Source organism: Pseudopodoces humilis, chromosome 1, assembly GCF_049639895.1.
Source record: "Pseudopodoces humilis isolate 2021_Gansu_Grassland_sample_001 chromosome 1, ASM4963989v1, whole genome shotgun sequence".
Taxonomy (NCBI): domain Eukaryota; kingdom Metazoa; phylum Chordata; class Aves; order Passeriformes; family Paridae; genus Pseudopodoces; species Pseudopodoces humilis.
The window spans coordinates 74,898,915-74,925,186 of NC_142200.1; the positions used below are offsets into that span (position 1 = coordinate 74,898,915).

Below are 26,272 nucleotides of genomic sequence, written 5' to 3' on the forward strand. Positions count from 1 at the left end.
GCCTTGCTGCCCACTGGGTCTGTGATGCACATTCCTCATAAATCTAGTGACAGAACTGGATTGAGGCTCCTTCATTTTAGAACAGCAGAGAGGAAATTAAATTAGAGCTTCAGAGCCAGTTTATCAACTAGAAAAGGGACACAAACATTTACTTCTCTCCCCCCAAATCTCCATAACCTGTAGGTGAGTTCTCAAGAAGGTACCAGAGCTGCAGGAAGACTTGGAGGCAGAATTTTCTTCCACGTTCACAATAATGGTCATTATTTTCTTTTGCTAGTTAGAGTTGCAGATTGACTCGATCTTCTCGAGTGTGGCCCGGCTAGCTCAGTGATGAGGTTTCTCTTCACTCGAGTTTCGAGCCAGCATATGTTTGTGGGGTTCACTGATTTTCTTCAAGAATCCAAGTCTATAGAGCGAGTAAAGAAATCAGGGGGGGACTCTCTCTCTCTGGTTTGCATTCCACAGTTTATTTCTGTGAAGGGGAAACCAAAGGATGAGAGACCAAGGATTTGGGGTTTGGGGGGGTCTCTTTTAACAGGGTTTCTCGGAGGGAGGGAACATCAGAGAGGGAACCAATTATTTTTCTCAGTTAGTACATCTTGCAAACTTTCTACAAATCAAGGTTACACACGCCAAGATAAAAAATAACAGACACTAACTTCTTCAAATGCCCACAAAGGTGTGGGAGTATTCTATACAGAGGGGCAGAGGGGGAGAGAGGGGGGGCTTGGTTTCCTGGCAACACAGGGGGGAAAGAAAGGGAAGGCAAGGTAAGCATGCCCTCTCAGCTTCCGTAGTTTAGAGGCATTCTGGGACAGGAAAAAGTTACAAACTTCCGTGTAGGAAAGAAGAGTTCTCTTCTCCCAACCCCGTGCTTTCCTGGGCTAAAGAAACTTCAAGCAGCTGGAAATGCCAGCGGGGTCCTCTCTTTACTCTACCCGGCCTCTCGCCGTGGGGCTGAGGAGAGAAACTTCAGTAACCATGGTAACTTGACGCCAGGTAAACAGGAGAAAGAGAAGCTGGGGGGGAATCACAACTAAAAGATGGGAAAAGATACATTTCAGGCTATCAACTACAACAGCAGATGAAAGTGGATGATGCTAAGGACAGATATTCTAAGTGAGGAAATTGCTGTAAAATACTAGAAAATCCTGTACTGAGTCAAATGGGAATCTGAAGTCTTGGCAAAAGTTCTCCTATGTTGCTATAAAGATAAGTGGCCTACTGAGTTTGCAAGTCCTCTCACCTCAAGGCAAAGATGTTTGCATTTTCAGTCTTTGGTCTTCTTGTAGCCTAAGCTGTCCCATTTTTAGGTTAAACACATCTGTGAAAAAAAACCAAAACAACCAAATCTGGGCATTTGGCCATAGTAAACAAACTAGAATTGCTGTTTCTTTGAATGTTTAATGACAACAAGATAAATTGTACTTTAAAGATAAAAAGGTAAAAGTACTTTATGCCTCATTCATAGCAAAGTACTGTCCTTTATCTTAAAATGTTGTTCGCACATGTGTAATGTACAAATGTTATTTAGACTTGAACATCTTTATTTTTGGTCACTTAAATGGTGATTGATTCCTTGGGATTCATTGTCATGCTTTCTGCTAACCCAAGACCTATCCTTGACCTGTGAGAGTGTGCTTCTGTGGGACTTCTTGCCTTCCTCTGTAACATGACATCTGAGGGTTTGTCCTTCAGAGCAGTACTTTTTTGCGTGGGTTCTCATCGCAAAGGGACTCTTCATGTTGTGCTGTTGCATTTATGTCATGGAGTTAAATCCTAATGCTTTGCTTTTATCCTAAGAAATGTTGTGCATTGTTTGAGTAGGTGATGATCATCTCTCCGGGCTTACAACCCAGGGTATGCACAGTATTTCTGTGTGTCCCCCATGATTTAAATTAAAATCTCTATGGCAGTTGTCAGCAGTGGCCGAAGTAGGAATTGGAAGAAAAGGGTTGTATGGGGAAGATTGCTTTCTCTAAAGACGCCCCTTGGAGTACCTTTGCATAGAGCCTAAAATACATGAACTGGCTGAAATGAGATCCCTGTAGCCTGGTGTCCTGTCCTTTGCAGTGACCCTTCATGTCTTATGAACAAAGAACAGTTTAATGGAGTCATGTGAAGAGTCAACAGACAGAACCTGTAAGATAGAATTGTATATTCTAGAAGTGAACTGGTATCTGAAGAACAAGATCTAAGTGGGTGCTCTTTTCTTGTTAGGTCTTCACTGCTCCGTTTTGGAAATACTACAATTCTCTTGACTACAGGAGCCAGTAGAAGTGAAAAGCTGCAGGCATGTTTTATGAAATCTTGCAAATTGTGATCATTCATCACTATAGTTTAGCTAAAAACATTTGTTTCTGACACCTTGTGGTTGAGCCTTGGAGCAGCAGCAACATGAGAAGTTTCGTTAGAGAGATTGGATCTATTTTTTCCTTGCTGTTTAGTCACAGAATGACCTGGGTTGGAAGAGATCTTAAAGATCATCTAGTTCCAACCCCACTGCCATGGACAGGGATACCTTTCACTAGACCAGCTTGCTCACAGCTCCATCCAACCTGTCCTTGAACACTTACAGGAACAGGGCATCTGCAGCTCTTCTGGGCAGCCACACCACCCACACAAGAAAGAATTTCTTCCTAGTATCTAACCTAAACTTACTCAGTCTGAAATCATTCACCCTTGTCCTTTTACTACATGCCTAAAAATCCCTCTCCTTCTTTCTTGGGGGCTCTCTTTAGCTACTGAAAGGCCACACCTAGATCACCCCAAAGCCTTCTCTTTTCCAGTCTCAAGAAACCCTATTGTCTTAGCCTTTTGATTTGATGTGTGTACGGTTAGATAGATAAAGCTACTTTTCTCACCCTGTTCCAGTAGTGCAGCCTTGCTGAGTGACAATGTATTAACCTACTTGTGTGATCTACTCCTCTCATAATAACAAAATTAATTGAAGCTCCATGAATTTGCAATGAACTATGAAGGAAAGCCATTCTAGGCTTTTGCAAATGGAGTTTTGTTGCATATATAGTACACCTCTAACTATTGGCTTTATGGACCATAAGAAATAAAGCTGCATTTTTCCAAGCTTTTTATTTTTCCTGCATAAGCATTTTTATTGTTCATCTGTTTTCAGTAGCTCTCAATAAGGGATGGGTTTTATAAACATTTTTACAGTAAAAGCTTTGAAGCATATTTTTTTTTTAATTTGTCTTACCCTGAAATAGCATTTTCTGAAATACTTCTATCACACTGTAGTGTAGCTCCACGCCCTGACTTGGACTTGGTGGGTCCAACTGGGGCAACTCTCACTGAGAATGACTGTGAGCCTAAGCATCTGCATGTAGAAGGTATCCTTGTTCTTCTGGAAGTCTCTATTTCAGAACAATGGGACTACCTTTTAAACTGAGGGTAAACCTAGAGTGAAAGACAATCTCTCTGCTGGGTATAGCTTTAAGCTCCCTTAGTTTTAGTTGGTTTATACAGAGGAAAAGGGCATTTTCAAATTTAGTCTGTTCCCTCAGATCAGGTAAGGTACCATTGGAGAATGCAGTTGTTGCTTGTATAATTGTCTAAACTGGGATCCTCATCCATGTAGAAGTTTTGCACAGGAAGAAATTCCATTGCTAATGGACACTGTTTCTTCAGCAAATTTCTAATGTTGGCCTGGTCTGTGAATTTCAAATAACTTGTGCAGAATTCCTTTATGGACTTGAAGCCATTCCCGGGGTTTAAAAAAAGAATAGAATTGTGGTGTCTGTTTCCTCCTTGGTGAGGATAGAAGACGGGCAAATGGACACATTTACTGTCTGTGATTATTGGCAGAATCCTGCAGAAAGCAGATTTTCTAGCTTGACAACAGCTGTGACTCAAAGCTGCCTAACTTGCTTGTCTCTGTTTGTAATTATCTAATCCTGCTTAGGCTTTCTTTTCCTGAATACTGGTTGTGAGCATTCCTAAATACTGCATGGGGAGCATTTCCTACACTAGAGGACTAATACAGACTAAGGGCCTTTCCCATCACAAGGTAGGATGCTCCAAGTCTAAACAAATATCTATCTGGTATTAATGGCTTCATTTCTTCTGACTTGTTCTTTAGGTCATATTTCTCTTTAGGCCTAATGAGGACTGTTGCTGTCTTCTGGTCTATGTTCTTAAAAGAAGAATGCTAAATACTCTAAATATTTTAGTTACTTTACTGAAAGCTGAATACTGTCAGCATCTGCTGCTCTTTCTCAAGAAGAATTCTTGTTGCCAGCCCGTTTGTTCATGTTTTGTGTCTCCTGGCGTTAACAGCTTCTGGTGGCTGGATGTCTGATACCTGCAGGCATGTCAACGTGGCTCTGCTTCCCATGTCAGGGAATCTGCTTAATGCTCTGGCTTAAATGGAGCAGCTTCGACCTGGAAACACCGACTGTTCATCTTGAATAGGCAAACCGCTCTAAAGGTGATTCAAATGGGGGGAAACCTACTTCAGGGAAACTTGTTCAGCGTAAGCAGAGAGGAAACTTAGGCCTGAGAAGTTTTTCATCTACATGCAATGAATTTAAGGTATACTATTGATTTTGTAATTCTGGAAATACAGAAGCAATCCAACTTCTTAATTAAATGTCATGTCTTTATTAAAAGCTAAAGTACTTGCATGACTTACCAGTCACTGATTGATTCATATATAAAATAAAGTTTTAATAAAAGCTGTTACGAGAATTGTCAGGGTTAGTTCCAAAAGGTAATAGTAAGATGTGGTTCTCGCTTCATCTATAAATCCAAAATTAAGAAACAATTAGAGGAGTGACTGAGGTCACTTCGTTTGTTCAGTCCTGGAGGAGGCTGAGGGGCGATCTTGCTGCTGTCTACAGCATCCTCGTGGGGGGAAGAGGAGGGGCAGACACTGATCTCTTCTGTGTGGTGACAGTGACAGGACCTGAGGGGATGATTTGAAGCTGTGTCAGAGGAGGTTTAGGCTGGGTATTAGGAAAGGGCTCTTCACCCAGAGGGTACTTGGGCACTGGAACAGGCTCGCCAAGGAAGCGTTCACAGCATCTTGACAGATTCAAGAAGCATTTGGACAATAGTCAAGCACATGGTGTGATTCTTGGTAGGTCTTGAGTCCCTTTCAACCTAGGATATTCTGTGATTCTAAGGAACGTGGAAAATGATGGCCTAAAGTAGATGTAGCAGTGTGGTTAGGTCTTCAGAAGTTTTTCCAAGCAGGCATTCAGACTTCTTGCCATGAGAAAAAACAAGGTAAATATTTTGCTAGTTTTAAAAGTAAAACATTTAATATTTTTGGATTTGTTTTCTGCTTAGTTATGGCTTCTTTTAGAGGGTCCATGCTTGGAGGCTTGCTTTTGTTATGAGCTTTCTGTTTCTGTTGATACTCTTGTCCAAATCATCTATAGCAGGCACAGGACCCAGAAGCTTAAGCAGTCTTTCTAGGCATTTTAAGACTTCTGCTATTCAAGTTGACAGCAGTCTGTGTCAAGTCCTGATAGTAATTTGTTGTCATTCCTAGAGATTTGTTTATTTAGTTGTGCAACTGACCAACACATCAAATGTTATCTAGTTATCATGGCTGCCTCTTTTTGTAATATGGTTTTGCCTCAAGGTGGCCAGGAAGGCCAATGGCACCCTGGCCTGTGTCATCAATAGAGTGACCTTGAATCCTGTGTCAAATTTTGGGTCCCTCACAACAAGAAGGACATTGGGGTGTTGGGGAGGGTCCAGAGAATGGAAACAGAGCTGTTGAAAGGCCTGGAGCACAAGTTTTATGAGGAATAGCTGAGGGAGCTGGGGTCTTTTAGTCTCAAGAAAAGGAGGCTCAGGGGGGACCTTACCGCTCTCTACAACTGCCTGAAAGGAGGGTGGAGGAAGGTGAGTGTGGGTCTCCTCTCCTGGGTAACAAGTGATAGGATGAGAGCAACTTACCTCAAGTTGTAGCAGGGGAGATTTAGATTGGATATTAGGCAAAATTTCTTCACAGAATTGTCAAGCCCTGGAATAGGCTACCCAGGAAAGTGGTTGAGTCTCCATCCCTAGAGGTATTTAAAAAATGTGTGGATGTCTCACCTGGGAATATGGTTTAGTGCTAGGCTTGGCAGTGTTAGGTTCATGGTTGGAGCTGATAATCTTAAAGGTCTTTTCCAATCTAAATGATTATATGATTCTGTGGTGGTATGGATAACTGCATGGACCCCAGTATTTACAAATAAGAGCTGCATCTTAGGAGTGTGTTTTTCTAGAGGCAGTCAGAACAGTTACAGGGAATACTTAGCATTAATTGTAACAGTTTTCATTTCTATGAGGGTGTCCTTGGGTAGCTTTTAATGCAAAGAGTGTTTCTGGGCTCCTAAGGATATGTAGACTGTAAAGCGTTGGTAAAACTAAATCTTGCAATAATCTGTGGATAGTAACCCAATTAAAAAGGTCTGTTTAAAAGATGCTGTCCTTTAAAGAAACCATTAAATCTTTGAAATGGAAGAAATATAAGCATATATATTCTTAATTGGCGTTAGAATGCAGACAGTCATTGTGACTGGTTCTGAGTGGGTTTGTAATCCAGCTGGAGAACATTTGACATTAAGCATACTGTAACCTATTGTGAAGTCAGATTGTAGTTAGAACTTTTCATGGTTCTTGAAGAATTCTGATTCAGCTGTAAGTAAAAATCAAAAGATTTTATCTGGTAGCCAAACAATGCAGATGATTCATCAGAGCATACATAGTTAAATAATTTTTTGATGGAAGGAGATTGAGAGGAGGAACTTTCTGAGATAAGATCTGCCACCTCTGCCTTGCTGGCCCTGAGTGGTGCAGGGTTTTTTTTAGCAAGAGTGGTTCTCTGTTCAATTCGGGTGTTTCCTGTCTTGCCTGACACAGTACTTCTCTATACTATGGACACTGCTATGTGTAGGAGGTTAGCAGTGGTCTTCGGTGGAAACACTTTCCAGAAGCCTCATCTAAAATGTGGTGTACAGAAACAAGTGTTTGCTGAAGGTCATTAGGACACTCTTTGCCTCTTGCTTAGGTAGAATAGAAATTACTGGCCTGATGACCCAGGAATATATTAATTGTGACAGGAGTAATTGCATTCATAATACATACCAGTTTCCAAGGTGTCCAGTTCAGCTGTGTTTTGAAATCATTACAGTCATATTAATTTTGGCAGCCTGGAGATAGTAGGATTTTTGTGGGTAACTTTAGCATATACTTGTTAAAAATGTCTGTTCAGAGTTAAAATGACTACAAATACAAAAACTTAAAATGTGGTGTCACGTCAGATTAAACTTGAAGTTTAATGTTTGCTTCCATGTTTTAGAAAAATAACTCCTTGGCTTGACAACAACTCATGCTGCAGATATTGTGTACAATACAGAAATTTTTAAATGCTTCTGAATTCCCATAAATTTTTGTTTGAGCATGCAGTGTACTTGACAGTCCAACCTCACATCTTCCCTGTAAGGTGCTTTGGAAACTGCTCAATTTAATGGGTTCTTTTGGCCAAGCATACAAACTTTTTGATATATTTGGGGCACTACAGGGCTTGTATACTATGATCAGGTATTTATAAAAATGTGGGTTAGCCTTAAAGCAAGTAGCTTGAATTTCATAGCATGTCAATTATTTTAGCTGCAGGTGTTATTCTTATTATTGGCTTGTGTGTTTTCCTTTAATTATTGGGATCTGTTTGGAGGGTTTTTTTGTGTGTGGGTTATTTTTTATTTTTTTTGGGTGCTTAGCTTTCAATTTTTACATGTGCAAGTATAAAAGTTAGTTGACTAATTTAGAAATTTAAGTCAAATTTATGGAGTTGGGCAATAAATCAGCCTTATGAGTCTTCACTTTACCTTGTGCTCTTGGTCTTGGTGGCAACTGTTCTATTTTTTTTTTTTAATAAAATTTTAAAGGAGAAGAAACTTTTGAAAATGGATTTGTCATGTGTTTGGTGTCTTACTTTTCTTCCCAAATACTGTCAAAAAAAGTTTAACGTTTGATAGTTCACAGATAGGAGGCTGTAAGATTTTGTGATGCTTGTGGTAATAGTTGTCATTGAGCATGATGCTACTAGGTTAGGTTTTCAAATTTTCTCAAGCTGAATTTTAGTTTAAAACTATCAAAGCCCAAGCATACATCAGTTTTAGTTCCTAATAAAAAGCAACTCTGCCTTGTGTTGATTGTTTTCATGCTTCAGAAAGCAAGTGCTTCTTCCAAAGGTCAGTGTCTTCTACTGGGCAGTACCTGTAGGCTCACTGCAGCTCTTGGCTGCCTCACCTCCTTTTCCCCTACTGCCAGTAGTCCTGGCAAAACCTGTCTTCTGAAATGAGATGTCTTTAGGTGAACAAAACCTTGGTTGATGTGAAGAGCACACAGTAAGGTGTTTTCAAGAGGGAATTGCAACAATGGTGATGTTACTGGTATTGTTCCCTAAGAGACCTTTTGTCTAACGTTTTCATTATTGCCTTTGAACTAGATGAGCCAGCAATGTGTGTAAGGACAGGAAACATCCTTACTGCAAAAGGACCATAACAGAATATGTTGACAGAACTTTGTGAGATGCTAAAAACAAAAATTACATGAGCTCACTGGTGCAAAATACTGAATAGTGCAGGGAGGAGACCATAATAGTAAAACTTTTATTAGGCATCTCATTGATTTGAGGCAGCTGAGGAGAAGGGATCAAGAGTCTGTTGCTAAACTGACCATGCATTGTCATGGTCATGACCTGAGAGACAGAGGGAAAGTCTACATCAGGGAAAGTATTTTCAATGAAAGGATCTGCGTAAAAGATCCTATTTAGAGGGCCTGAATGGCAATATTGATCTAAGCCAGAACATGTGCAGGAAATTGCTAGTAGAGTGCTTGAAGAAATTGGGAATGATATCTTGCATGCTAGACTACCTTTGAGATTGTTGCGTTCAGGACTGTGAAACTAGGAATGGGTCTTGTTTCCCAGAGGTAGAAAAGATGTTCTGGGTGGATGTGCTTACTACATGCTTCTGGGGAGTCATCCTTGGTTCCTCTTCAACTGTTCAGACCATTATAAATCCCTGAGAGGTTAAAAAAAAAAAAATAAAAACTACTGTAACTAGAAGGTAGAGTGCTTGATCCCAGGAATGTTGTTTTAAAGTTATCTTTTGGACCTGGCAGCAGAGGAAGGGATCTTATTTTAAATCAGGAGTTCTTCAGACTGTTAAAATGGCCCTGGCCTTTTCTCTGTAACATGAAGAAAAAGTTACTTTCTAGGTAAAAATAACTAAAAAATGCTGACCATCATGCTTGCTATTTCTTTATCTTCCTGTTGGGCCTTATGTTTCTAAGTGTCTGGGGAAATATGGTGGCACGGCTACTCTCTGGACCTTTCTTCATGGGAGAAAGCCATTAGGAAGAGCCCAAATCATCTTTTCCTAATATTGGCTATACAGCCTTTTATGTGCCTGAATTCAGTCTACTATGGTTTTCAATGTTCTTGGAAAATGTGAGTGGTTTTCATACTCCTGGGTGTAGACCACCCCATTTAGCCTGATTTTAGGCATCTGGTGATGTGAAATGTTGTACTCCTGGTAGATTGGGACTGCTTACAGAGTAGGCACTGGGCCATAGGGGAAGTGCTGCTATGGAGCACATCATCAGGCCTCTGTGTCTCTTTGTCTGCTCTGCTGTGAGCTTTGCTTCAGAAAACGGCTGTTTAATTAAATGCCAGGACTCTTGCCAAATTCCAGCATGATGTAATTAAAACATTCCCCACAGGCAAGCTCTGACCCGGCATTCAGTGTGGATCAGAAACCTGATGCACCCTGGGGATCACGCTCTCCAAAAGGTATTCTTCTAGTTTGAACAGAGACCAAAAGGGCATGAACAGATGGGGAGCAAACAAGTTCATCTGCAGAACTGTAAGGTTTTCAGTGAGCTGCATCTTTTCCTCCTGCCTGTGCAGAAGTAGCAAGTAGCCACTTTCAAGCACAGCTCAGTCATCCATCAGGTACTGATACTTGTGTGGGTTTTTACAGTGTTGTGAAAGTTTGTCTACTTCAGTACAGTGTATCAGAGCAGACTTGTTGGATGAAGAGTGACATGACCACCTACTTCATCTGCTGATTTTTACAGCTTTTTAAAAAGAATAAATAATCTGTGGAAGATCGTGTGTGTCGTGACCCTGCATTCCGTTGCAGGGATCCTGTTATATGTCACTTGGCAGTTTGTTTTACCCACTGTGGTGGGTACTTGATCAGCTTGCAGAGTTTTTATTCTCAGCTGTTCTTTTCAGTGAAAATTAGAAGATTAACTGCTTGCTCTTGCCAGGAACAGGAGAAATAGCTTTCCTTGCAGTTTTCCAGAATTGAAATGTTGGTTGTTCCTGCTGCTGGACTGCAGCAATAGAATAAAATTCCAGTCCTCCAGAACTTATCTTCTTTGTTGAAAGAGTCAGATGGATAAAGAAAAGCAGATTTGAGGAAACAACTAGTATTTAATACTAGTTGTCTTGATAGATATTTGCCTACCTACCAGTAGACCACTTAAATCATGGAGAGCTTCATCTGAGAGACTGAAAGGGGGCAGTATACTTAAAGAGCTTTAATGAGCTTGAAGAGAACCTTGGGAAAGTGCTTGCAGATGTTGCTAGGTAGTAGATGGGATGGAAGGCTGTGAAAGAGGAGATATTTGGCTGTTTTGTTTTCAGTTAGCAGGACAGGATATGGTAAATAGTGAATAAATATCAAGCCAATGGTACCTCCCTTATGGCAGGTACTGCCTGTGGGTAGTTTTCATTGTCTTGATTTTTAAAGAGAGCAGTGCACAAAATCCAAGTTCTTGCCTTAAGGTGTTGTGTATCAGTGATGCCTGTTTTGGAAAGGGTGACTGGGAAAGTGCTTAAAAAAGGTTATTCTGCACAGTTGCAAACTAGTGGAGTGGGATAATGACAACCGAGGCTGTGATTTATCCCTTTGATATAGCGATAGTCTTGTGTAGTGAAAGGTCACCATGGGGACAGATCCACCTTTTTGTTTCCTCAAAGAAAAAAGAACCTTTTCAAACAGGTATTTACTAATGGTTGTTACACACTTTTAAGGTAATAGAAAATAAAAAGGGTGTGATAGTAGTCCTTTTTGAGAGGTGTGCTTTTCTTCAGAGTCAGATGTGATAACTGTGCCAAAAAGGCATCTGCTGTTGGGCATTGACAGCCCAAGCTGTCAATCTCCGAGCTTGGAGATGATCTTTCTGTCTGACTTAGAACAGTGGACACATGCTTAGTATCCATCTCTTCCTTTGTGTGCCAAAACCACTTTGGCAAATATTTTTCTATAGTTATGTATATTTTAAAATGCTTTGGATATAAGATTCAAAATGCATTTTGTTATTTGTGAGTGGACTGACTTAGTAAAGATATTTGTTATTAATAGATGCCTCTGTCTACAGCTTCAGATTTTGTAGTGATGCTTTCTGAAGCTGGGTTTCAGCTCAAATAAGTGTTTTTTACTGCAAAGAAAAGTGTGCTGTATTGCAAAGGAAAAACGCAGATCACTGCAGATCAAGAAGTAACCATTGAGAAAGCTTGCCTTGAGGTGTTTGCTGACATCTGAAATCCAGAATATGAATTTCAAAGTAGTAGTAATACTGGTGCACTTGTTGCATTGTACAACTTGGATTTCTGAAATTATCTTAAAAATGGACACACTCTTGCATTTCTCAGTGTGTCAGAATTAGTTTCAGTATGTTGTTTTAGTTTTGGAGAACTTGATTTGGTTTCAGTATTAATTAACAAAAATTCCCTGAAATGTTGAATTACTTTTGCATTTCAATTACATTTTGCACTATGTACTAATGAACTGGTAGAAGAGTATCTCAACCTTCTGAAGGCCCTTTCTCTGTTAGAACAATGATTTAGCTCACAGACTTTACCCTGAATAGCATAGTGGAGAATGAGATAAATCAGCAAAACTTCTAGCTGGGCTGGGCAAGCAGTTTTGCTCCTGCTGTATTGGTACAGATAGTTTATGAAGACTAAATTTTAAGAGGGGTAAATAAGGGTCTTGGAATGGCATGGTGCATTTCTCAAACTGCAGTTTTACAGTGGCATTTAGTTAAAACTTGTGTCTGAAAAAGAATCTCATGAGTTGTTAGCAGCTCTCTTAAGTGTAGTTAGCAAAGGTAAGCTGTCCTTTAACAGGATATTGTGGAAATGAGCACTGGAGCAAGCTTCCTGCACCTGTGGCCATTTGACATCAACTGTGTTTTGATCAGATATGCAGTATAGGCCTGCCAACACTGCAGAGGTGCAGGTGCTTCCCTCTGGCTCATGTAAACTATATGCTTCCCTGGAAGTAAAATGCAGCTTGCTATTGCCTACAACTACAAAAGTAGATGCTTAGTAGTCAAGGAAGTGCTTGGGTATGAAAGGTGCCAAATGGCACTAAACAGAGGTTTTCAAAGAGGAGGGAGTGGGAGGAAATGCACAACTGTTGTCAGTTCCCAGGACATAACTACTCTACTCCATGCTCTACTTCTGCATGTAAAAGTCCAGACTTGCTGTGTCTGCTAGCAAAAATGGACTGTGATTGCAAATTTTATTAGACTTATTAGAAGTCATCAGACAGGTTGGAGCAAATGCAGGAAGATGCAAGCTGAATCCCAGATGACTAAATTGTTGAACATCTCTACACTTGAAAGACACATGTTTCTTGTCAGACAGATTGTGGTCAAGGAGTTGGAACAGTTCTCACAGAAATGAGTTAATGGTAGTGACTGCTTTCAGCGGTATGAAGCTAACCAGAGAGACTGAAAGAACTGGGAAAAGTTGAGTTGTATTGATTAATGTCAAAGCTATTCACTTATGTTTGGCTACTCTTGCCTAACAGGTCTGCCAAAAAATGCTGCTGTCCTGGGCGTTGCTCAGTTTGGCTTGGCTCATCAGGCACATCTTTCAAAGTAAAGAGGAGTAAGGGGCTGATCCTTAAGTAGAGCCAGTTGGGCCATCTTCACATTACACTGCATAGGTAGCTTAGCTGGTTTCAGGATGATAAAAAAGCCATGAAAATGTATAGTTGAGTGGAAGTTTATTCAAGGAGAGAACAGAAGTATCTCATAGATCGCGTGCTTGGACCCATTGACCACAGAGCCTGGTGCGTTTGCCATTAGCCTCAGCTCATCTGACATCCCCATTTGGATTTCTAGTTTCCTTCTCAAGTTACCAACCAAGCAATTTTTGTACAATAAGCTGTTCTTCTGTAATAATTACTGTTGCGTTGTACCATTTTATGTGATTTCTCTCAACTTTTGAGTCGCCTCAGTTATTACAAATCTTAATAATGGTTGAATGGTTGTTTGGTTGTGGATTTTGTGGTGGTTGTTTGGGGTTTTTTTTTGTGTTTTTAATTTTTGTGTCTGTATTGTTTGTTTGGTTTGGGTATTTTGTTGCTTTTGAGATTTTTGCATGTTTTTTTTTTTTTTTTGTGGTGTTTATTTGGGATTTTTGTTTTGTTTTCTTTTTGTTTGGGAAAAGTTCTCTAAAATGATCCATGTTTCTTTGGGTGTGGCTTCTGTTAGTTTTTTACCAGTACTGATTAATTAAAAAATAAGTGCAAAAGCGTGATCAAGAAGAGATGATTCCCTGAGTGTTTCAAGAGTGCTCACATGACATTGTAGTAAGTGTGGTGAAGATTTGGCGTCAAATGACAGAATATTAATGCAAGCTGCACGTCCTCTGTCCTCTCTTCTGTACAGGTAGTGGGTTGGCTCAGAGAAAGAAACTTAGGAAGTTTCTTTAAAAGAAAATTGCAAGAATCAGTGTGATGCTGGGCAGGATGCTTGGGAGCTGGAGTCTGGCCCTGCTGCACCACAGCAGGTTCCCAGAAACCATCTCAACAAGAACATCAGGAGCAAGAGATTTTTTTTGAACTGTCATGTGTAGTGGTCACTGACATACCCACTCTGTTTCTGTTATTTCTGCTCTCTTTTCATCTGATGGAGATGTACCCTAGTTTTAGTATTCTTTCTTTCCTGTAATGAGATGCTGTCATGGGGTGACTTTACCTTTAAGGTGGTTTTGAGAGCTAAGGAAGTTGAAGTTGCTGGGGACTGAGGGGAGTCTTTTCTCCTGACCAATTATTGGTCATTACTGGGAATTGACAGCAGTTTTTACCATTGAAAAGGGAGATCAACTTGTGAACCCTACCTTAAGATGTAAAGTCAGGGCACTTTGGTTCTCTGTTTCCTGGCTGTGAAAGGTAACAGAGCTCCAGCTGGCCTCCTGTTCCCTGCCTGGCCATGTGGCCCGGGCAGGGGCTGGGCTGGGCCCAGCGGCTCCCGGCCAGGAGATGGGGCCTGCGGGGCTTGCCCCGGGCTCTGGCCGGGCCAGGCTGGTCCCTGGCTCGGCTGCAGTTTTTGCTGTGACTGAATTCACCAGAGACTGCCGAGTAAGGAAAGAAAAAAGCTCTTGACCTGCGGCAGGCTGAGACAGGGACCACACTCTCCAGAGCAGCCATGAAGAATCTTCCATCGCAGACAACTCCAGCTCCTGCTCCGGCAGAGATCACAGAACCATCTACAAAGCCTGGGCAAGATTTTAACCCTTTCATTACCCAGATGAGACTTGCAGATTAATCTTTTTATCCAGAGAGGGAAAAAGAGAGTGATCAACATGATAAGAGGCTTTATAAACTACCAGTGACGGGAAAGAAAAGAAGCTTCAGAAAAGGCAGAAAATAAGGAGATGCTTTAATTAAGATGAAATATTTTTCTGTTAAAGCTATGGAGATGGACAATAAAGTCCTGAAAGAACTCCTTTAATTCATGATAGAGTATGTAGGGAGGAATGGAGTGTTCAAAGTGTAGATTTTGAGTAAAAAGTAGAGTAATTGTGATACAGTGAAGTGCTAGAAGATTTGAAGCCTTGGTGGGCAATGAAAAAAAACTGTTTTCTAGTGAAGCTCACAGAGACAGATGAAGAAGACTTTTGCCTTTGAATAACTCATCCTTAAAATGCCATCCCTAGACTCATGGCCCATACACACCTCAGAGTGATGTGAAATGGGAGGAGTGAGCTCTGATAATAGCAGTTCTGGGCAGCTGACATCAGGGCAATAGAAAACTATAACAGAAGTAGTTTTCTTGTGAGAAACTCCATAAATTAACAGAAGAAGACTTCTGTTTCTCTACAAAGACTGGTGAAAATACTGTAGCGGGAATTGGGACTGTTTTAACCACCAAAGTTCCAAAGTTTTTGTCTCTGTTGTCATGTGAACAAGGGAATGGTGGGTAGTGGGGGATAAAAAGGGTTTTTTCTGGAAGTTTATTCTGGTGTTCTTATTATTGTAGTTTGTTAATAAACTTTCTTTATTCCTTTTAAGTTTTATGCCTGTTTTGCTCTTGTTCTAATCCATATCTCACAGCAAGAAATAAGTAATTTTTTTAGTTACTGGTTTAAAACCACGACGGATGCTAATACTGAGTGCTACAAGAATGAGTTATACCAAAGAGCAGAACTAATTGTTGGTCCTGCTGGAAAGAAAGGGGGATGAAAAATGTCTTTTCACAGACATTAGATAAAACGCTTTTGAAAGCAGTTCTATTTTAATTTTTTTCAGAATTTCAGAATTCAGTTCTATTTGAGCTTTATGGATGTACTTCAGAAGGAATTTTATAATTCTACAAACTGTAACAAATCAACTTTTATGACAGTGGCATGCATACTAATAAATAGTAAGAATGAAAAATATTTCGAAATTAAATACTGAATTATCAGTAGGGAAGATATTAGTTTATTAGGTTTTTTTTTTTTTTTATTTTTCCTTAATGTGTCCTCCTCCCACTAAAAACCTGTGTGAGTTGTAAATAACATGGCCCTGGTGAAAGTTGTAGGACAAGCTAAAATAGTGTGCTTTGTCTTTTTGTTGCTGGTTTGTTGGGATATCTTGGAGTATGCTGTGATTAAAACAGATGAAGAAATTGTAATGCCTTGAGGGAGATACTTTTATATTTAAATCTTCTGAGAGTTTCCATGTCATGTTTTCTGACAGGAAGGTTTTTTTGTGAAAGACAGCTGAAATATAGGTCATGGTACAGAAGGAATAAAAATGCTGAATTGGCACTGAAAGCACATTGTATGGAGAATTACTATCCTACTCATATTCTGGGGATAGATGAGCCTCTGTGTTATTTTGGATAAATTTTACTCTCAGTGTTCAGACTGTGACTGCAGTGGCAAATTACAGTAGTGTGCACAGTCTATGTACAGAGCTGAGGCTAGAAGATTAATTTACATAATTGAAACTACAGAGTGTTCAGTAGGAATAATAGAATTTTCTATTATTTTAAAATGATCTGTTAAAACTGTGTTTTTTAAAAAAATCAGGCAGGTACTGGGTCTTTTTGTTCTTGCTTTGTGGTTTGGTTCTTTTTTAGTTTTCAGTGCAATCATTGCCAGACATCTGTGGTTAGTGCAACATTAGAACTTTGTATTTAATAGAATTCAGAGAAAAAGGAAGAGGAAATCTAAAGCTGATTGCCAAATGTAATGTGTGAAGCCTTAGTTTGATTTTTTTTTGTAAGTATGGCTTCTTTCATGCTCTTAATTATTTTTAACTCAGTTATTATATGCTGATGGGTTTCATTTCTGAACCTGCTAGTATGAGGCTTGTCATTTTGCCATACTTGATTGCCAATTAAGAAGAATAGGGATATTTCTCAAGTATGTAGTTTAGTTGCCTTTAAGATACCACTCTCTATATATGCCTTTTTTTCACCAATCTGTTTAATTTAGTTTTTGTAATCCCACTATTTTTCCAAGTCTCCTTCTACTTGCATCCTTGAGTCAGCCACTTCCCTTTCCCCCTCCTCCCCTCCCTTTATCCATCAGTAAAGAAAAGCTGGAAGTGACTGTGCTTATCTAAAACAGTAGAATGATCCTTGTCTGCTTTTCCTTAGCTGTCAGGTTCTTTTGTTCTTCTTTAAGTAAAGAAGTCATCTTAGGCTGTCAGATCTATATTCTCATGTGAGAGATTTTGTATCACTTTTCACAGTGTACACTGATAGCAGAGTACTTTGTATGATGTCTTGATAAAGATTTTTCACTTTCTCAACTCTTTACCATTAACTCTGGCTTAAACAGCTGTCAAACTGCAAAATTTGGGAGATATTGTGAGGTTGATTTTTGCAGTGTTACTATACACTACACCAAAAAAAGCTGCTTCCCCAGCACTGCAACAGTGGCCACTTCCAGCTTCTTCTGCTTCCAGATTGAGCAGTAAAATTGATAGTGTCAAGTTTAATACTAATCTTTTTGTTTAGATCTTGGAACTAGTTGTTTATGAAAATCTAAATACAGGTCTTAAGTGTTAATGGTATTATAGTGGAAGACAAACATGTATTTGGTGGGTTTGATTTTGTACTACTGAACTATATAATTAAATTCAGACCTATACTGAATGTCTGATGTGTTCCAATGCAATAACAGGTTGCAGCCACTTCAGAATCTATACTGGAGTTCATCCTCGCAGGCTACCTCCACTCTTTGGCATGTTTCATGCAATAAAGTGCAAATGAAGTCTCTACCAATTTATATTTAGTATTGAACCAGATAGCCATTGCCTTTTCTGAATGGAAAAGATTAGCATTTTTTTAAAATTACAATAGAGCTGGCAAAAAACCAAAATTGAAGTAGCCATTTGTCAATGTGAATTTGTCAATGAAGTGACTTTCTCAGAGAAAGTATAAAGCTAGAAAAAGGGTTTTGTTTTGACTTAATTGTGTTTATTAATTTCTTGTGTTGGTTTAATAATTATTTTTGTCTGTTGGATTAAAATATTAGAGTTAAGGTTAGGTAATAAATTTGAGAACACTGTATCTTGAGTAAATGCCCATCTTAAAACGTGGTGATTGGATGACAACTTGTAATGGAAAGTCCTCTATTGAATGAATGAACATTTTCTAAGAAAATTGATTGATAGGATGACCAAAGTTTTATTTCCCTGTTTTCTTGGCAAAGTAGAAGGTTACAGAGTAGCAACAATTTTTTGTACGCAGGCTGAGCCATTTCAGTGAAAGATAGTATTTTAATCCTTAGTTAATGCTAGTCCTGCTAAATAATAAAAAAGGATGTTAAAGATTTCTCATCTTGTTTTCTCACTTTGAGTTCAAATAAGCGAAGTAGTTGCATTCTCAGGATAGCCTAGACTAAACATTTCATGGGTTTTTATCAGTGTGTGTTTGAAAAGTAGAGCTTAACACTTGGAGTGGGTGCAAATTCTGGCATGCAGGCCACTTAGCAGGTGTGACTACTCAAAGTAGTTTGATGCATTATTGATTGTTTATAAACCTAGCAGTGGTGTTGTTTGTCACTTTGTATCATGAAATCCTTTGATAAAGGATTCAAAAATTGGGTGTGACCTTCATAGTCTCATATAAGGGTTCTTGGTTAACAAGCCTCATCAGTGAATGCTGAAGTTCTCTAGAAAAGGGATAATATCTAGAAAAGATATTATCTGTTACATAGAGGAGGCAATATGCTCTGCCTCTGTTTAGTCATTAGATTACATGAGTCCACCTAAAGACTTCATTAAGTAGACTCTTTAGCTATTCTAAACTCATGGTGAGTTATTTAGCACCTAGATGAGAGTTAAAGATGTCCTGACTACAAACCCAATTGGCTTCTAGCACAGCAATTAGAGTGTATGACTGTGCAAACAATTTTATTTGAGCTTCATGATTTTTATTCAGACATTCTGAAGTCTTGCCTTGCTGGTAATAAACATCATTCTGCTAAACAGTTCTGAGAAATTCAATCCCCCACCTGCACTTTAATGTATGTTTTTAAAGCCTTTTGCAGTGTACTGGATAAACTATCGTGTCTTGCTAGCTGCAGAACTTCTACAGCCATATTTACATCAGAATTAAATAATGCTTATTGCCTTTGTTGTTACAGCTTCACCTTTCAAGTAGCTTCCTATGTCTGGTTGTAACACTGCCTCAAAGAGGTGACACCAAGGAGCTGAGCCTTCCCTGCTCCGAGGTGCTCACACACCTGTGGCTGAGGGGCTCAGCCATGACCTGTGGTGGGGCCAGTGGAGCTGGCTGGTACCTGCACCTGGAAAAAGTTCCTAAAAGTTATAAAAAACATAAGGTGACTTACTCCCTAGCAGAGATTTATTAGTGTAGCCTGTTGGCATTTGCAGGAGGTTTTGTCGTGTGCTGTGGTACTTGAGAAAGTGAGGCACGCACTGACTGGAAGAATAAAACTGGCCAAATTGGCCTGTGGGACCTGAATTGAAATTTAGCTTAAAACTTACAGAAATGCTGCAGAACTAAGTGTACTATTTCATAGCTAAGTTATGCCAGATTTCACAGCCAAATTTCACAATCCTGGAAGCTGGAGCTATGGTTTAAAAATAAAAAAAAAAAATAATGTAAAATGCTTGTGGAGATTCCACTTGTGAAAGTTTAAAAAAATATTGTACCAAAGAACCAGTGCTAGCACATATCAGCAAACTCTTCAAACTTCAGCATGCTTCCTGTGAAACATTCAGTTTATTTAATTTCCTTGGGATTGGAGTTTGTGCAGATTACTGTTCGTTTTATCATATTCTGACAAATGTTGGATGGAATAAAATTTGGAGCCTGCTTGCTATATTGACACGTGTTTTAATTTGGAAAAAAATAACAGCAAGCTTAAGAGCCATACTCCTAGGATTTTAGGGCAGAAGATCAATGTGAATTTATAAATGAATATATTTCATCCTGAAAGCAGTTCAGTGAGTAACAATGCTTGCAGGTAGGTAACTTCAGTGTTGAAACAGTGGTAGTTTGCTCAGCAGTTAAGAATTAATAAATGGAAATCAATTTTATGATATATAATTTCCACTGGTAAAAATATAAAGTTCAAGGAGACTGATTGTAATCCAAATGTTCTTGTACTTTGGATAAATGAATTGATAATATTGCATCTTTAAAGGATATTATATATCGGCAAAGCCCAAGTACTGCACTAGGCTGCTGATTTCCATGGGAATACTTGGAAACATACTGGGAGTCTGCAGTCTTTGGAGGTGCAGATTGTAAAGGGATACACTTGAGGTTTTGTTGTCTTGGACCAGCAAAATGTGTGTCATGGAAACAAGAGAAGGAAGAGATTTTTCTTTCCTCTTGAATGATCCCTGATGTTTTGAGGTTTGGATTGGTTGTTTTTTTTTTTTCTGCATCTCTTTTTCATGTGGTTGGCATCTATTTGATTTTAAAAGAACTTGTCTAAAGATATAAAAGAGAAAGTAATGATCATCTGGTAGGAAAACCACGCACATATGCACTTTCACATTGAGAAGTTTAATTTGAATAATGTCATTTGGATAAGAATTGATGGCTTAAGTAAACAAAATTTTCAATTTTTTTTGTATCAAAGTCATTGTTATATAACACTTCTGGACAGTTAAAGAGATTAATGGATATTCTGAACTTAATTGCTTTCTGCTCTCTTTTCCTAAATTACTGTTTTGTTTTTCTGTTTTGGCATTTTGTCTAACATTTCACTTCAGAATGGCAAGCAGTGGATTTGGGAATTGGCCCTACTATCCATTGAATTCCTGAGGTACCTGTCACTGCCTGCTGAAGAAAGGTGTCATCACATCAGAACTTGATGTCAACAGAAATGCACTTGTTACTTTCCAGGGTGGCACATAAGAAACAATGTTCAGGTCAACCTGTCTTTATAAGATCTTAGAAGGACATATAAAATACGGCATGCAAATGCATATACACCAGAATCCAATGCAAGTGTGCAGTAAAAAAAAAATTGTTAGTAAAATTGTTTCAGATGAAGTGAAGTGGATTCACTGCTCTTCAGACTAGGCCAGGATTTGCCTATGTGGTTCCAAAAATAGTTTTTCAGTGTCAAACAGTTATAGACTGTGCTTTCCCAGAGAAGTTTAAATTGCATTGATTCTATCCTGACTGATTTGTGATGTGTTTGACACTTCTCAGCAGTGACTGTGACTGGCAGAATCCAAAGTTTGCAAAACTGAAGGTAGCAAAGACTTCTATAAAACAAACATAATGTCATAGTCAATATAGCCATCTGTGACAATAAAAAGAAAATTAAACACCTTATTTTAATAGTTATGATTCAAAAAGAGACAAAGTAAATTTAATAAGGTTGTGGGGCTATGGGGTAGAAAGACGTCTGTCTGAAAACCTTCCTTGGGCTACAAAGACCTGAAGACAGAGACAATGTTCAGGAGAAGTATCTGTTATATTATAGGCTTACCTGATTCTGGCTTTCTCTCCATCAGGATCAAAATGTAATCTATAGGAAATGGGATACTAGTTTAGATGGATGGAATCTTGTTCCTATGACTGTTGCAAGATTTTGGCACTAGTAGGTGGAAAAAAACCCAAACTGTACTTTTGCTTCTCCAGAAGCAGGTCAGAGACATGATTTGAATCACAACTGTGTAGCTGTGTGATTCTTAGCAGGTGTTGGGAAGCACATGTTACTTTTGTTCCCAATGTGAATTATGTCGTATTCTAGGAAAATAGGTTTCTTCTACCTTATCTACCTACTACCATAGTGCAGTTTCCTTTCTTTTGGATTGCAGCTTCTGCTTTAGGAATAAAGAACTGTTGACTGTATGAAGGAAGCTCTAGATGATTGCAAGTCATGTTAGGGAAGCTTTTGGCAGGCCTTTAATTTGCTTATGCAGAGGAACAAATGCCATAATTACTCCTGTAGTCTGCAATATTGTCCTCTGTTTGGTCCTTCTAGTTGTCATTGCATTAGAACTCTTGTCAGGGTATATTTATTTGCAGTGACTTTCTCAGGGCACTTTTTGAATTGGAGAGGAACTGGTCTCTGGAAACCAGTGTTATACTATGCTTTAACTTTTCCCTATGGCATTAGGAAAATCAGCAGTCTTTGAATTTCTGTGATTCTAATATTCCATGTAAGCATTTAGGTTGGAAAAGACCCTTACAATTGAGTCCAGCTGTGAACCCAGCTCTGCCAAGTCCATTGCTAAACCATGTCCCTAGACACCACATCTACATATCTTTTCAGTACCACCGGGGATGGTGACTCCACCACTTCTCTGAGCAGCCTGTTCCAATGCCTGAACACCCTTTCAGCGCAGAATTTTTCCTAGTGTTGAACCTAAACTTCCCCTGGCACAACTTGATGCTGTTTCCTCTTGTCTGTCACTTGGGAGAAGAGGCCAACTGCAATCTCCAGGCAGAACAGCTGCTGCTCTCCTAGTCTTTCCCGTTTGGAGAATACTTAAATACTGTTATGTTTTAGCTCTGGCATGTGTACTTGGGTCTGCAGGAGCCAAATATAGTGTACTGAAAGCTTTGTTTTGCACTGAAAAAAAAAACAAAAGAAAAGATATATAGTGTCAGCTAGTCTATTTGAAACACACTGAAAATTATTAGAAAGTATCTCCTGCTTTCCCCTCATCTGAGTGGAGAGTTTCAGAGTAGGCAATAAGGAAAAGGAATAGTTTTGGGGCTGTATACGGTAAGAGAACTTCATCTAAAAATATTACAGGTAGAAATGTACCCAACCATAGCAGTAACTATGGGTTTTTTTTTTCTTAACTTCTAGTTTTAAATTCTTGCAAGGTGTTAAAATGTTTTAAAGTTCAAGTAGATTTAAATAATAAACATCTACACTTACATCAGGCATTTCACAATTTCTACAGAAGTGTGCAATTGTAAATATGTTGGTACTATGTGTACTGACAGTAGCTTACAGTGGGTAAAATATTTTGGTCATGCATTTTGAGGTGGGCTTGTATTTGGGCTAAATAGAACTGCTATTGTTAATGGAGAGGTATGGAGCCTGGGAAACATTCACTTTATGAAAACAACCCATGCCATATATGACTATCTTACAACTTTGCTGTTACTTGGTATAACTGACTTCCTTTCCCTCTTTACCCCCCTCCCCCTCAATCTTAAAAAAAAAGAGAAATTATTTTTTTAGAGGAAATCCTGTTTATTTGCTTTGAGGAAATAATTTTTTTTGAGTTAGTCTGTTTAGTTTTGTTTTCTTTCTATTAATCTGTTAAGGAATGCTGATACCCCTTGGAAGTTTATTTTCTGCCTCTGCAGTTGCAGTTTTTGATACATAAGGAGTTGCTGGTAGTGACAATACCACATAAATACCTTTCCTGTCAGCAGTGATTTGATTATCAGCTGCTGCAGGTGTTTCTTGTTTGGCCTCTTTCTGGGAAAGAGCATTTAACATCTACCCTTCCCTGTTATCTTCTGCCTTTCTTCTACCACAAACCTTGTTGCCTTAGCCGTAGAGTTATTTTGAGGCAGTAATTTCTATAAAGACCACAGTCTATTACTCCAACTCATGTCACAGCTTGCGAGTAATTGAAGTGATATTCTGGAAGTGCTGCTTCTTGGTTTTCCTTAACTTAAAGGAATGTACAAAACAGTGAATCACTGGAAATACACTTTGTTCTTTCTCTTTATCAACTACTAGCTTTAGGTATTTATTTTTTTTTCTTCTGACTATTTTAATATCCTTTCATGAAAGTTCAATTCATAATTATCTCTCAAATCTAAGCATGTTAACTAAAGCAACTTCCTGTGGAGAATGATTCTCTAGGGCTGGCTGATGGATTAAGTGGCAGGACCTTGGTTGTGAAGCAACCTACATTTGCACATTCTCCAGTTGTTTCCATTAAAATTTAAATCCGTGTTTTGTTGTAGCACCTTTAAAAAGCAGACCTCTCTTACATCTAAATGTTATGGAAACCAGGCATGCTGTAACCCAGAACCCCAAGGAATGCTTGATTGAAATAACAGATCAGAAAAGTCTCTTGCTAACATTCCTGTGATTATAAGTTTACTCAAGTGACAGAAACTTGGTGTCAGCTAGCTTTCTGCATACAGCCTAATTTTGGTCAAAAAATAACACAGGTCTTAAAGGCTTCAGTGATGCAGTGTTTGTGGGGATTCACTGTATTTCCTCTTTCTAGAATTATCTCACTTTTACTGCTCATTGGGTGGTTGGTTTTGTTCCTGCTGCAAAGTAGAGCAGTATTCTCTGTTAGTAATTACTGAGATTGAGTAGAATTAGTGAAGAGAAACAGAAGTGACTCCTTAGATACTCACAGATAAGTAAAAATACAGCTTTGGTTTAGCCAGCTCTATTCTTCTGTAGTATTTGTCTGGGTTAATTTTTAGTATGTATTTGGATTTCTTTTGTTTGCAACTTGTATCTAGAGTTTGACATTCTGCATATAGGTCTGAAGAGATTGATTAGGAAATTCAATAAAAGCTTTTAAGAGAGAAAATGAGAGAAGGAACATTCATGGGTTATGATTCACAGTTAAAAACCCTCCACCATTAGTGAAATGTTAGTTTTGAAATGGTGTATTACATCACGCAGTGAGCATGGTAAAGGAGAAAACACATACTTTGCTTTCATTTTCATAGAACCAAGGGGCTTGAGTACATGATATGAACACATAAGACAGAAAGCTAAACTCACTTAACATATTTTAAACATAACCATTTTTCCTGATCTGTGTTAGAGGTATTTGAATGAGTAAACTGAACATTTAAGTTCCCCTAATGGTGTTAATCACAAACATTTAATTTTCAATAGAGCTTAGCAAATATGTAGTGAGGGGCTCTGTGGCATAGGAGACTATTTGCAGCCTTAATACGGTGCACATGCTAGAAGTTACAGTGCAGTGAATTTCTATCCTGGTGTGTACAAAATGAGCATCAGCTGTTTTAAACTTAGTTTAAAGCTTTTTTGGAATTGTTCCAGGTTCAGATATTGAAGGTCTTTCTATTTCAGAGTTGATACTCACATTTGTTCTCTCTCTGTCTCTCTCCTCTTTCTCCTTTTGCAGGCAAGGGCAGCTCAAGCATCTCATCCGACGTGAGTTCAAGTACAGATCACACACCCACCAAAGCCCAGAAGAATGCAGCTACCAGTGAAGGTAGGCAGCTGGTACTCATTACCAGGGTCATGCACCCCAGCAGAATCCTAGCAGTTTTCAGAAGAGGAACCCCTTCTCCTCATTCCTTCTGTGTACATTGCACAGTACATTGCTACAGTAGCGTTGGCCTGCTAGAAATTCAAAAGCAGTTCTTCCTTTAAGCAGTATTCACTTCTACCTGTAGTAGTTTCTGTTTTAAGTTTGTGACAAAGGATTTAGGATACTTCTGCAGAACCCAAATGTAGAGAGTTAGGAGTAATTTTGTGTGACACTTTTTTAGCAAAGGCTTTTTGAATTAAGATTTTATGTGATCTGATTTTGCAGTTACATTTGAAGTATATGCTTGATGGAAGCTTTTTGACATACATCTTAGGTCAAATATCACCCTCTTTCTTTTCATAATGTGAACACCATGAAAATGTGAGTCATTTGAGATGAGTTTTCAAGAGTGTAGCTTGGGACATGAAGACCTGACACAGATTTAATTAGGTCAGTACACCTCACCTACAATTACTGGAGTATGTCATCACGCAGGGCTAGATATTTAATGTCCAGGACAAGAAGATGTATCTGTCAGTATCAGTACAATGTTGTATGCTTCTCTGAACAGAGAAATGCTGATACTTTTTCTGACTTCTTAGGTGTGAGTAGGTGTGCTCTGTTAAATGGAAATATATTTGCCCTAGTTTTTAGAGTTGTGTCTTTTAAGGCTGAGAGGAAATAAGTGTATATAGTTTAATGAGGTAACTCTGTCATAATGATTTGATAATACTTAGTATACTTGGCAGTAATCAAGTTATAATTCTGATTTCTTACACTGTCACATTCTTACAATTGTCACTACAAATTAAGTTACAAAGTCTGATTGCTTTCAGTCTAGCTTTATTTCTTATGGTTAAAGAAAATCAGACTTTTGAATAGTCTGACTATGACTGTAGAATCTGTTCAGTAAAAGCAGTTCATGTAAGTAATAGATGACCATGTAAATTACAAGAGTTCTGTTGCTGGGCATGCATAGTCCCATACCAAGAATGAGTATCTGGCACCTATGAATCATGAGAGATACTGGTTTAGAATCTGTGCTTTTTAGTCTAGCCAATAAATTTAACAAGAAATAAATGGTTAATAATGTTAAGTTGAATAGTAGACTTCATGTTTCTCTAAACCTTAGACTCAAAAGTTTTGAGGTACCTGAAAGATCTGAATTGCCAAGACACAAAATAGATTTAGGAAATGTATTCTCTTTATGACAGTCAGGAATGAAAAACAAAAGAAACCACAAAAGAATAGTGGAAACTTTGAAGTCAGTACTTAATAATCGCTCTGAATTT

At 38.7% G+C, this 26,272-nt stretch overlaps 1 protein-coding gene across 4 annotated transcripts in view; it reads left to right on the forward strand.

The window, feature by feature from the left end:
* FBXL7 (F-box and leucine rich repeat protein 7) overlaps positions 1-26,272 on the forward strand; it is a 178,537-nt gene that overhangs the window by 15,939 nt on the left and 136,326 nt on the right. For 2 of the 4 annotated variants that reach the window (XM_005530881.3, XM_088065456.1), the window contains exon 2: positions 24,852-24,941. In XM_005530881.3, the coding sequence (XP_005530938.2) occupies positions 24,852-24,941 (90 nt within the window). Of the gene's footprint in view, positions 1-817; positions 1,000-24,851; positions 24,942-26,272 lie in introns of those variants that run through there. The other 2 variants (XM_088065459.1, XM_088065462.1) reach the window with 2 other exon arrangements.